General features: G+C 39.0%; 1 protein-coding gene across 1 annotated transcript; it reads right to left on the reverse strand.

Annotated features, from left to right (window-relative positions):
- Window positions 1-9875: 9875 nt before the first annotated feature.
- Window positions 9876-10535, reverse strand: LOC18425875 (ethylene-responsive transcription factor 11). The gene has a single exon (XM_006830387.4). The coding sequence runs from the start codon at window positions 10533-10535 to the stop codon at window positions 9876-9878; it is 660 nt and encodes a 219-aa protein (XP_006830450.1).
- Window positions 10536-11684: the final 1149 nt, after the last annotated feature.

The following is an 11684-nucleotide window of genomic DNA, read 5'->3' on the forward strand; positions in this document are numbered from 1 at the left end:
TAAAAGAGAAGAAAGAGAGAGAAAACCCAGCCGGTGTTAGGCTTGCTCCGATTGTGACAAAAGAGAAGAAAAAGAGAGGAACCCAGCCGACGCTAGGTTTGACAAAATAGAACAGATGAGAAGAAAGAGAGAGAAACCCAGCCGCCGTTAGGCTTGCACTGGTTGTGACAAAAGAGAAGAAAGAGAGAGAAACCCGGCCGGCACTAGGCTTGTGCTGGTTGTGACAGACGAGAAGAAAAGAGAAAAAATCCTAGGCAGCATTAGGCTTGCGCCGGTTGTGACAGAAGAAAAGAAAAGAGAAGAAAGAGAGAGAAAATCCAGTCGGCGCTAGGCTTGTACCGGTCGTGACAAAAGAGAAGAAAGAGAGAGAAACCCGGTCAGTGCGAGGCTTGCGCCGGTTCTCAAGAGCAGGAAGGCATCACACCAAGCGATAGGTCCGTCATGAGTGAATGGAGAAAGAGAAGTAGGGAATGAGGGACATGATAGACCAGAGGAAGAAGAGAGAGAAAGAGATAAAGATAAAAAGAAGAGAGAGAAAGAAAGATAGAGATGAGAAAAGAGGAGAGAGAAAGAGAGGAGGAGAGATAAAATTACCTTATTGAAGGGTCTCTCCTCTCTCTCTCTCCAAGATGTACCCACGAACTTAACCAATAAGCAAAATTTTATTGAATGAATGAAAGTTGAACCGAAGGTGTTTTTTACAATGAAGTTTTGCATGTTTATATAGAATTGGGCCCAAACATGGGTGGATGCCCAAAAACTACCTAAAATTGAAAATAATTACAATTTAATTGAATTAAAAGAAATTCTAAAAATGGGTACAGTGTAGAATTTCATAACAGTCCCTGCTGCTGCTCGAGAACTTGCGTGATCTTCCGTGACTAATCCGAAGTTGTTCTGATGCTCGTTTAATCGAAAGATTATTTTTTCTTGTAGGGCATGGTATGAAGATCGATTTGATACCAATTTCGAGTCGTGAATCATGTTTTTGAGCCATGACCATGGGACTTGAAATTTGGATGAATCTTGAAAACTTTTGATCGATAGTACGCTCGTTCCTCTATGTTTTTCTTCTATTTCTTCGTTGAACCACACTAAGCATGTTATCACAATCACGTTACAACAAGCACGGCTCGATTTCGTGCCCGGATGAAGATTTTGTCGTCTTGAGTTGTTTGCCAGAATTTACAGTAGCTTTGACACCTTAGTGTGTGAAATCCAATTGTTCATCGTACGCGAGGTTCGGACTAGACATAGCCTCAAACCTTACGTACGTCATGCAATTCTTTTCGTATCGATTGGTTACGCGAGCACCATGATTTGGTCGCTCGAGTGAGGTGTGCTGCTGTTGAATTTTCTGCAATTGTCTTTACAAATCAGCAACTTCTCTCTAGTTTTTCTCCCTACTTAGCCATCGTCACGAGGCATACCACCAATCAAAACGCTCGTCTCGATGAGACGAACATACTCACAAAATTTGAGCGCGATCCGACTTGAAACGAGTGAGATAAAGGCCCCGAAAGTCACTGCCCGTGACTGTAAAAACAACGACCTTTAATAGTAATTTAGTGCAGGGTGACCACATGGGAATAATGTGCGGCCTACCCCTTTTCGGTATTTTACCCATAACTTTGTCTTGGAGTGCCTGATTAAGCTGAAACTTAACCCATAGGGATGTTCGACCGTGCTGGATCCAATGGAGGTAATCCCACACTTGTTTGACGCACCCAAATTTTTTTGAAATTTTTTTTTGTGTTCACTGCCTTAGACATATCGAATCGTGATAAAACTTGGCAGGTGGCTTTTTGGAGTGCTAATGAAGATTTTGATCAATTATAGGGTAATTCTGAGACTGTCGAAATTTCCACTATTTTGTAGGTTTTATTGACCTGCTTCTCTTTATTTTGTATAAGGGAACAAGGTACTAAAAAATGCGCTCAAACGGTAAGCCATTACCACATTTTGAAGCAATATGAGAACAATGCATATAATGTGAAATTACCAAAGGCATTGGATATCTTCCTGATATTTAAGTTTCATGGAGACCCTCACTTATTTGAGTTTCATGGAGACCCTCTAGAAGTCAAAGAAGAAGTAGTTGATATGATGAAGCAATTACCGAGAAAGAAAGATAAGGAAATTGAGCAAGTTTTGAAGAGACTAGAAGCTTTCAAACCCGAAAGAGTTCTTATCGCCAATATCGAGTCAAATAGAAGGGAAGACCAAACTCTTATAGCACGTAGACTTCTGAGCAAGAGTTCAAAAGGGTGGATATAGACTTATATTGCATCTATACTTAAGCCAACTCGCCGAAGTCAAGTTCCTTTCAACTAGGGGGGAATGATGAAGCCATGCCCCAATCGATAGTACGTGGCTGGGCCAAGAAGGGTCGTAGGACCCAAGAGGGAAAGAAAGGGGCAATGATGTAATAAGAGATATTATTTGGGTTTATTTTAATTGTTACTTCTTTATTTCTTTAGGGCAAGTTTAGTCATTTATTTTTAAGTTAATAATGGGTGGTTATGATTAAATAAGATGGATGGCTAGGATTTCGTAGGAATTTTTTAGGGTTACGAGTTATTTAAATACTTGTTATTGAAGGGTTTAGGGGAGTTAGATTGTTATTTTACAGAAAACAATTGGCGAATAAACTTTGGGAGGTGGATTTTTCTTGGTTTGTGATATTTCTTTCTTTTGTTTCTATTCTTATTCCATTTAAGGATTGTTCTCTAGAGATCTCTCTCCGAATTAATTTACTGATTTTGCTCTCTAGATATCCCTCTACAACTGAAGGTGCTGATTTTGTAGAAAAACAACCCTAATTTACATAAAAAACCCACACTCTCTCTACCTCTCTCCCTCACCTTCTCTCTAGAGTTCCTGCTACATACGGCTCTCACTTCCTCCTCTCTCTAACCAACAAGAAATCATTCCCTTTCTCTTTCTATAAAACCCTCTCTCTACCTCTCTCCCTCACCCTCTCTCTAGATTTCCTACTGCATATGGCTCTCCCACTTTCCTTCTCTTTCAAACCAGCAACAATTCCTTCCCTATGTCCCTCTATAAAACCCACTCTCTCTACCTCTCTCCCATCCTCTCTCTAGATTTTCTACTGCATTCGGCACTCCCACTCTCCTCTCTCACACCAGCTTCCCTTTGTCCCTCTGTAAAAGCCACTCTCTCTACCTCTCTCCCACCTTCTCTCTATAGTTTCTACTGTATTTGGTTCTCCCACTCTCCTCTCTCACCCCAGCCAAAAACCCTTCTTTTTCTCTCTCTATAAAATTGACACACTCTCTCTATATATCTCTTTCCATGTGGTTTGTTTTTTACTTTATTTCAAGTCATATGTGTTGCATCTATGCTCTGTGTGGGAGACCATCAGGGCCGTTCAACACGGGCACCCATTTGCTATACTAATTGCCTCATTCATGAAAATGTCATAGAGAAAATATTAGTTCCACAAACATGTAACCTCGGCAAACCCTCTATATAAATATTTGGTGTCGCATATTCGCACACACGAAAATGGAAAACACCGTTGGTATTTGGTGAAAATCACAATAAAAATTGTGACATTCCGTAAACTCAAAAGATTTCCTATTCCCATGAGTGTATACTATACATTTACTCCCTCAGTCAGAACACATGCTACGGATGTTTTTAGATCTCAAATTTTGAGGATGTAATATTTACAACACATAGATAAATTTATTTTTGAAATAGATTCTCTATGCACTAAAAAAACTAAATGCCTCAAGGTTAAATAGAGACTGTCAAATTTTGAAAGGGCTAGATATGTATCACAAGACTCAAAAATCTTAATTGTTTCCTTTCAAAATAGTCATCTAGTAATTATTAGATGGTTTGCAAAATTTTAGACTAAATAAATCTTTCTAAATAGGTGTAAATCTTTCTAAATAGGTGTTTTGAGAGAAAGAGTAGATACAAACTATTCCCCGACGGGATCATAGTATATGCACCCTTCTAAAAAAAATATCTTCCAGTCGGTCCAAAAATATAGAAATTCAAAGCAATATCCCGGTATTATCCGAGCAAAATTTAACCATCTTCTATGAAACTTATAGGAGAAACATTTGGCAAATGCGCCGAAGAGCATAAAAAATAGCAAAATTACAAATAACTCTCAAGAATAGGCGTCTTTTGCAACTTCTCCCCAAACTTTTTTTTTTTTTTTTTCCTTTAGTTTTTACCTCAAATTTAACTTTTTTCGTAAATACCCCCAAGTTACAAAAAAGATAAAATGAAGATCAAAATATCCTCTAGAAAATATGTGGTCTAGCACAAAATGGGGCTGGTCCGGCACTTTGTTTCTGGAAAGCATGCGATACGGCACCAAATAGGGGTGGTCTGGTACTTTGGGCATGCAATCCAGCATAAAATAGGGGTGCAGTCCGACACTTTACTTCTCGAAAGCATGCAGTCCAGCACAAAATAGGGGTGCAGTCCGACACTTTGCTTCTCAAAAGCATGCAATCCAGCACAAAATAGGGGTGCAGTCCGACACTTTGGGCATGAGGTCCGACATAAAATACGAGTGGTCAGACACTTTGGGTTTATGAAAAGCATACGGTCGGCACAAATAGAGGCAGTCTAGCACTTTGAACGTGCAATCTGATACAAAATAGGGGCTGTATGAAATTATAGGTATTTCATAAAAAAAAAATGACTTTTTTTATTTGGGGTATTTGCTAGAAATGTCAAACGTTGCTAAAAAAAAAAAAAAAGCAAAAAAAATCTAACTCGTAAGTTCTTTGGTTCGGGCTTGCTATAATTACATCTCACAGGACTTGCGTTTATAGTATACACCCAACCGCGTCCATGCACCGTCCATTTCATAAACACGGAAATGGGAAGCGAGCCCACGGTGTCGTGTTTAGGGCAAAAAGAAAAAGAGCCCACAGGGGGGCGCTATCTGGCCATCCAGTCCGCGCCACGTACGATCATGAAATATATATAATAAAGGAAGCCGTGAGTCGCCGCTATGATATATATATATAATAAAGGAAGCCGTGAGTCACCGCGTGAGGTACATCGTCAAGACAGACAAAGTGGTTTTTTAAAGTTTTCATACTCAAATATTTCGGTATTGTATGTTAGGGTGCTGTTTGTATACGGATGCATATGTAGGTATAGAGGTAAGGTGCACCGTTAAATTTTATCATGGTATATAATTTTGGAGCTATGCTCCTATAAGAACCTCCTACACTAATGTGTGTAGAACTTTAAAAGATCACTATTAAATTTAATACAGATTTTTAGAAAAGTTGTTATATAAGTGTGAGACTTAACTTTTTTAGAGATCTGTATCAAATTTAATGGTGATCTTTTGGGGTTGGACACACACGAGTGTGGGAAGGTCTCACATGGTCATTTCTCATAATTTTAATGTAAAATATTTTTAAGATTATCTCAAAATCTGTTTTAATATCTAATTATAAAACTTTAAATTTCAAAAATGGTTAAAATCAAGTAGATCTATAAGCATATGAAAATCTTGAAAATGGACGGTGTAGATAATATGTTGTAAAATGCATTATTCCTGATACCTAAAATCTTTTTATTTTTCATAGTCATTCATGTCGATGTCAAGATGATCAATCAAAGGCTTTTTCAACATTAAAACTACTTTTTTTGATGGATTTTTTAATGGCATCTATAGTTCTACATTATAAGGTAGCATCCTTATATAAACTTTTTCCTTGTATGCAGTGAGGTTGACGATTAGAGTTTCTTTTTTCGCTTTGGGACGCAATATATTTAAGGATCGTATACAGGGGGATAATTTATCTTTGTAATAGGAGCTCAAAATTACTCACAACCATCCTATATAAATTTTGATAGCTTCGGTGTGTCACAAAGTTAGGTAAAATTTCTTATGAAGTTTGAGCTTGGTCAGTAGAATAAATGCAACCATCTAATTTCACATCCAATAGTAAAAAATCAATTGTGATCACTTTGTATAAAAAATAAATGGTTTCTTTGTGTACTTGTTCAAATATTTACTCTAGGATTTAGTTTCTATAATGTCATGGCTGTATGAAAACTAGGGTTGCCAGCCCGTGTGGGCCGATAAAGCCGGAAACTACTTTGAACGAGCCTAGAACGGTCCAATCATTGTAATTGTGGTATCAACAAACAAAAAAGTATGTGGTATTTGACCCCGACCATTGTCATCCCTACTTCCCCCCGCCTGAACGCTCTCTCTTCCATCCACCATCTCCTGGAGAGAGAATGCGTTTTTAGACAGAAAGAGAGATTGGGTTTCTACTTTTTAGAGAGAGAGAGAGAGATTGGTTTTTAGAGAGAGACAGAGAGATTGAGTTTCTAGAGAGATAATGAGTTTTTAGAAAGAGAAAGATAATAGGTGAGACAATGAAGTTTTAAAGAGAGAAAGAGAGATTGGGTTTTAGAGAGAGAATAACTTTTTAAAGAAAGAATGGGTTCTTAGAGAGAAAGAAAGATTGAATTTCTAGAGAGAGAGAAATTGGGTTTAGAGAGAGATTGGGTTTTTTAAAAGAGAGAAAAAGATTGGGTTTATAGAGTGAGAGAAATTGGTTTTTAGAGAGAGAAAAGAGAATAGATTTCTAGAGAGAGATTGGGCTTTAGTGAGAGAAAGAGAGATTGGGTTTTTAGCGAGAATGGGTTTTTAGAGAGAGAGATATTGAGTTTCTAGAGAAATAATGGTTTTAAGAGAGAGAAAGAGATATTGTGTTTCTAGATAGAACATGGGATTTTAAAGAGAGAGATTAGGTTTTTAGAGAGAGAACATGTTTTTAGAGAGAGAAAGAGAGATTGGGTTTTTAGTGAGAGATAGATTGGGTTTCTAAAGAGAGAATAAGTATTCAGAATGAGAAAGAGAGATTAAATTTTTAGAGAGAGAAGAGAGAATAGGTTTGAAGAAAGAGATTGGGTCTCTAAAGAGAGAGAATGGATTTTTAGAGAGAGAAAGAGAGATTAGGTTTATAGATAGAGAGATAATGGGTTTTAGATAGAGTGATTTAAGTTTTTAGAGAAATAATGGATTTTTAGAGAGAGAATTGGTTTTTAGAGAGAGAGAGAGAGTGGCCTCTTACAGAGAGAAAAAGAGATTGGATTTCCAGAAAGAGAGAATGGATTTTTAGAAAAAAATAGAGATTAGGTTTTTAGAGAGAGAATGAGTTTTAACTTTTCTGAAAAGTATTTTAGCCTCTATTTATTTATTTACTTTTTGGTTTACAACAAACAAAAAAAGATTGAACAGTGAAGAGTTTTGTTTGTCTTATTTATTTATTTATAAAGGCTTCTAAATGGGTCGGGCCAAAATATTTCCAAGTTTACTAGGCCAGCCCGACCCAGTGGCAACATTGTTTGCTTTTTCAAGTCATTTCGGATTGTCCCGTTAATGGGCCATCCCAAAGGCTGTAACAAGCCAGGTAAATCGTGTCTTTATTGCGGCCTAGCTCGAGCCCAGCCCGAAGCCCTAACAGGCCCGAATTAAGCTCGGAAGTGGCCTGGAATGCCGGCCAAGCCCATTGGCAGCCCTAATGAAAATAAAGTAAAGGCACAACTTGAATCCTCATCCGAAAAGTACTTGGGCATCTAAAATCTCTATTATGTCTCTATAATCAATTTCCAACACCGATTATGACTTGAATCCTCACTTGAAAAGTACTTGGGCATCTGAAATCTCCATTATGTCTCTGTAATCAATTTCCAGCACCGATTTTGAGTTTTGAAGCTAAAAACTTAGTACAAGTCTTGTAGATCCATAAACATTTATTTCAAGGAAAAAATAGACGGTCTAGAAAATGTGTTATAATATGCATTAGTTCTAGAGCTTAAAATCCTTTTTCTTTTTTTTTTTTCCAACCACAATATTCAAAGTTAAGATGATCGATATGAAGGTTTGCCGGCATTAAAACTATAATTTTCAGAGAGTTTTGAGGCGAGACTTTGCTTATTTTAATAAGACTGCACCTCTATTAGAACATTTTCCTTTATTCTATTACCCTTATACAAGGTTTAAAAAAGCAGACTGGTGACTTGGATTGGCCACTTTAATTATTGTGTCGGATTAGTGGATCGGTGATTCGGATCAGAGAATCGGCAGATTGTGGCTTCAAAAAAATACAAAAAAACTCTAACAATAGTGTTTTCTGAGTTTCAAAAAAACATTGGTGTTATATTATGTGCTTTTGTTATTTTGCAAAAATATGCGAATATTGAGACATTTTCCCTATTTGGATGTCTTTATAATAAGTAAATATAACATAATATTATGATGTTGCATTAAATATGATTAAAAATACCAAAAAATAGTTCCATATTATAAGATTAAAAATAATAATTTTCCTTACTAAGTGAAATTAGTATCACATCAAATATTTGTTAATTCTCTTTACGCATCCAAAATTATCACAATTTAACCAACTATAATACGATATAATAAAATTGGAATTATTATCTTATATTTTATAATTATTTTACTATACAAATAAAAATAAATTTAAACTGTCTTATAATAAAATCTTATTCCTATGTTTAACTATAACAAAAAATAATACATTATGTAAGCTTGAAAAAAACTAATGTCCTAAAAATGAACTTAGACTGATCTTCGGACAGACATATTTAAATGTTATAGAATCCAAATTCCATTTTCTGGAAATAATTATATGGGGATTCTTAAGTGGATCAAGAAAATATTCCTAAATGGCACTTTTCTCTAAAGGAATAATTATATGAGAATTCTTAAGTGGATCAATTATTGGAAGAGGCTTAGATGGATGGTAAGGCCCGAGACATTGTATTTTATCCAAATATGCATATCTTTCTGGCTAGAATGCACTCTCCTAGTACAAAATTACTTGAACCAATACTCAATGATATATTGAAGTGAGACATAGTCGATAACCAGCAATGTGGTATGCCTAACTTACCTCACTCGTGATTGAGAGAGAGAGGCTCCAAATTTGAGACACAGAGGGACTTAAATTTCAGCTTTCGTGATTGCAAAGGACGAGAGAGGAAGTTTTATCCCGCATCCAAAAATTTTAAGCTTGCAAAACCTTAATAAAGGCTACACACTCGATCCTCGATGCTAGGAACTTACACACCTCGTTAATGCTAGCTTACACATAATGAGTTGTTCCTCATTCATGCGTGAAGTGAAGCCATGGTAATGAGATTAAACTACGAGTTTATGCTGCCCTGTATTTTAAGAACATAGTTTGGATTAGAACGGCCTTCCATTCCCAATATATGGAGGGAAAAGGATCACCATCTATTTCAATCCGAATTAGGGGAATTCAGTTCCCAAGGAGGGAAACGGATCACCATCTAATTTTAATCCGAATTATGGGAATATATGGAGGGAAATGGATCACCAACGATTTTCAATTCAGATTTATGGGAATTCAGTTCGAGAGAAATGGCTACCATCAATTTTCAATCCGAATTATGGGAATTCAGATTTGATCGCCAAACTTTCAAACTTTGACCTAACATATCGTGTCGCCGTCGGACTCGGCCTCTCTCTATCATGTTACGTGGTACAGTTGTGCAGAATGGAAAATCACGATACGCGAAGCTCACAGACGTTACAATACAGACAAAAAAAAGCAATGGAAAAGGCAAGAGGAATCACAAACCACGGAGAAATCTCTTATCGATTTTGATTTCCAATCGACTCGATCCGAGTTACTGTCCTTACAATAACAAACCACAACCGCAAATAGTTCTTCCGGGCATCCCAGTGCCATAAAAATAAAAATAAATAAGGGAAGGGGAAAATATCTACAAAACCAACCTCCACAAGACACGGGCCCGTAAGCTCAAGAAAAAGAAAAAAGAAAAAAGGAAGAGCTGGAGAGTTAGTGAATTTCAGTGGGCGGAGGGTGGTTGAGGTCGAAATCAAGAATCATCCTCCCATAAGAGGAGGGAGGAGACAGGTGGTGGTGCAAGTCCATAACCACAGAAGATGAATCTGAATCACTCTGCGCCGCTGCTGTTCCAGGGTCGCCATGGCAGTACTCAACAACCCCACCTCCGTACCCACTACCCATCATCATCTTGTCGGATCTGATAAAGAAAAGGGGCTGGGTAACAGGGATCGGACATGGAAGCCTCTGAAAAGAAGGAAAGCATGAGGTGGTGGAGAGATGCGGGCGGCAGCAGCTGCTGTCAAGATCGAGCAGGGGAACAGCCTCACGGCTTGACGACTCCACAGTACTACTGCTATGACTGCTGGGGCTCTGATGACCCGCAGTAATGGCACCATCGTCATGGTGTTGGTGAGGAGGGGGGAAGTTGGTCTTGGCTTTGGAGCCCCTGAATTCTCTGGCTGCAGCATCGTATGCCTTGGCAGCCTCCTCCGCCGTGTCGAAGGTCCCTAGCCACACACGACTCTTCCTAACGGGATCTCTAATCTCCGCCGCATACCTCCCCCACGGCCGCTTCCTCACGCCCCTAAAATGATTCTCCTTCGCCGAACTCCCTTGGTGGTTGCTGTTACCCCTGTTTTTGGGAGCCATGCCTGATCTTCTTCAATAAGGAGGATGATATGGGAGAGTTAAGAGGGATCGATGGTTGAATGGGTTTGGGGGCGGAGGTTTGTTTTATAAATGAGGGGGAGGGGGAGGGGGAGGGGGAGGGGTTGGGGTGGGGCGGGGGGCGGTACAAAGACGTGAGGAGGGGGGACGATGTTGCGTTGAAAGTGAAATGAAGGAAAGAGGGCGCAGTCAAGGAGCGGAATGACGGGGCCTTTAGCGCCGCCTGGGCCCGGAGGGTGGCGGCACATTATTGTTGGGAGGCGAGTGGACCCACGTGGCGCTTTCCTGGCGCTCCACGCGTGGGACGGCGGTGTTAAGAGGAGAAGCGCGGGTTCCGTGTTGGGCAAGGAGGACCACCTCAACCGGCATGTTGACATTATAGGCGGCATTTGTCGATCTCACACGTTTTCTCGGCGCGTGACTGGGACGGGGAGGCAGCCGCTCGCTTGCGCGCCGCAAATCAAGTCCCCTCTCGCTCTTGTTCCGAACGCGCCTCGATTCGCTTGCGTTCGTTCTTTTTATTTCGGGAAAATTATAAATAACTAGACTTTATGTGCAGGTTATCCCAACCATTTTTTTTTTTTCTCACTTTTTTTTTTTAAAATATATTTTTCTAGCGAATACCTCCAAATAGAAAATGGTATATTTTTTTTTATTAAAATTCCTTTTTGTATATACAAAAAATTAATTTTGATCGGACATTCACATGACTTACATGGGCTGTCGAACCGCTCTTTGGCATTGGCAGACCCCTTTTTTGGTAAATCAGTGGGGAATGCAGACCCCTACCCGTTTTAAGATATAACTAGCAGTTTTCAAATGTGTCGATGGGAATGGAAACCTAGACAGGTTAGTGAGGCTCAAGTGATGTTACTCCACAACCTCAATAAAATAAAAAAGTACCGGACCGTTTTTTGACTTTGTTGGACCACACTTTGGACCTGTTGCCGGACCGCACTTTGGACCTGCTGCCAGACTGCATTGACCTATTGTTGGACCGCTTTTTGGCAGCGCTGGACCGCATGTGCCAAATACCAGACCGCTTTTTTACAGTGTTACGGGACCGTTTTTTGTCAGTGCCGGACTGCCACTTGTACTACCGAATCGCCACTTGTATTTACTAAACCGATA

This window comes from Amborella trichopoda, chromosome 2, assembly GCF_054954075.1.
Source record: "Amborella trichopoda isolate Santa Cruz 75 chromosome 2, AtrichopodaSantaCruz75HAP2 v2.0, whole genome shotgun sequence".
NCBI classification, from domain to species: domain Eukaryota; kingdom Viridiplantae; phylum Streptophyta; class Magnoliopsida; order Amborellales; family Amborellaceae; genus Amborella; species Amborella trichopoda.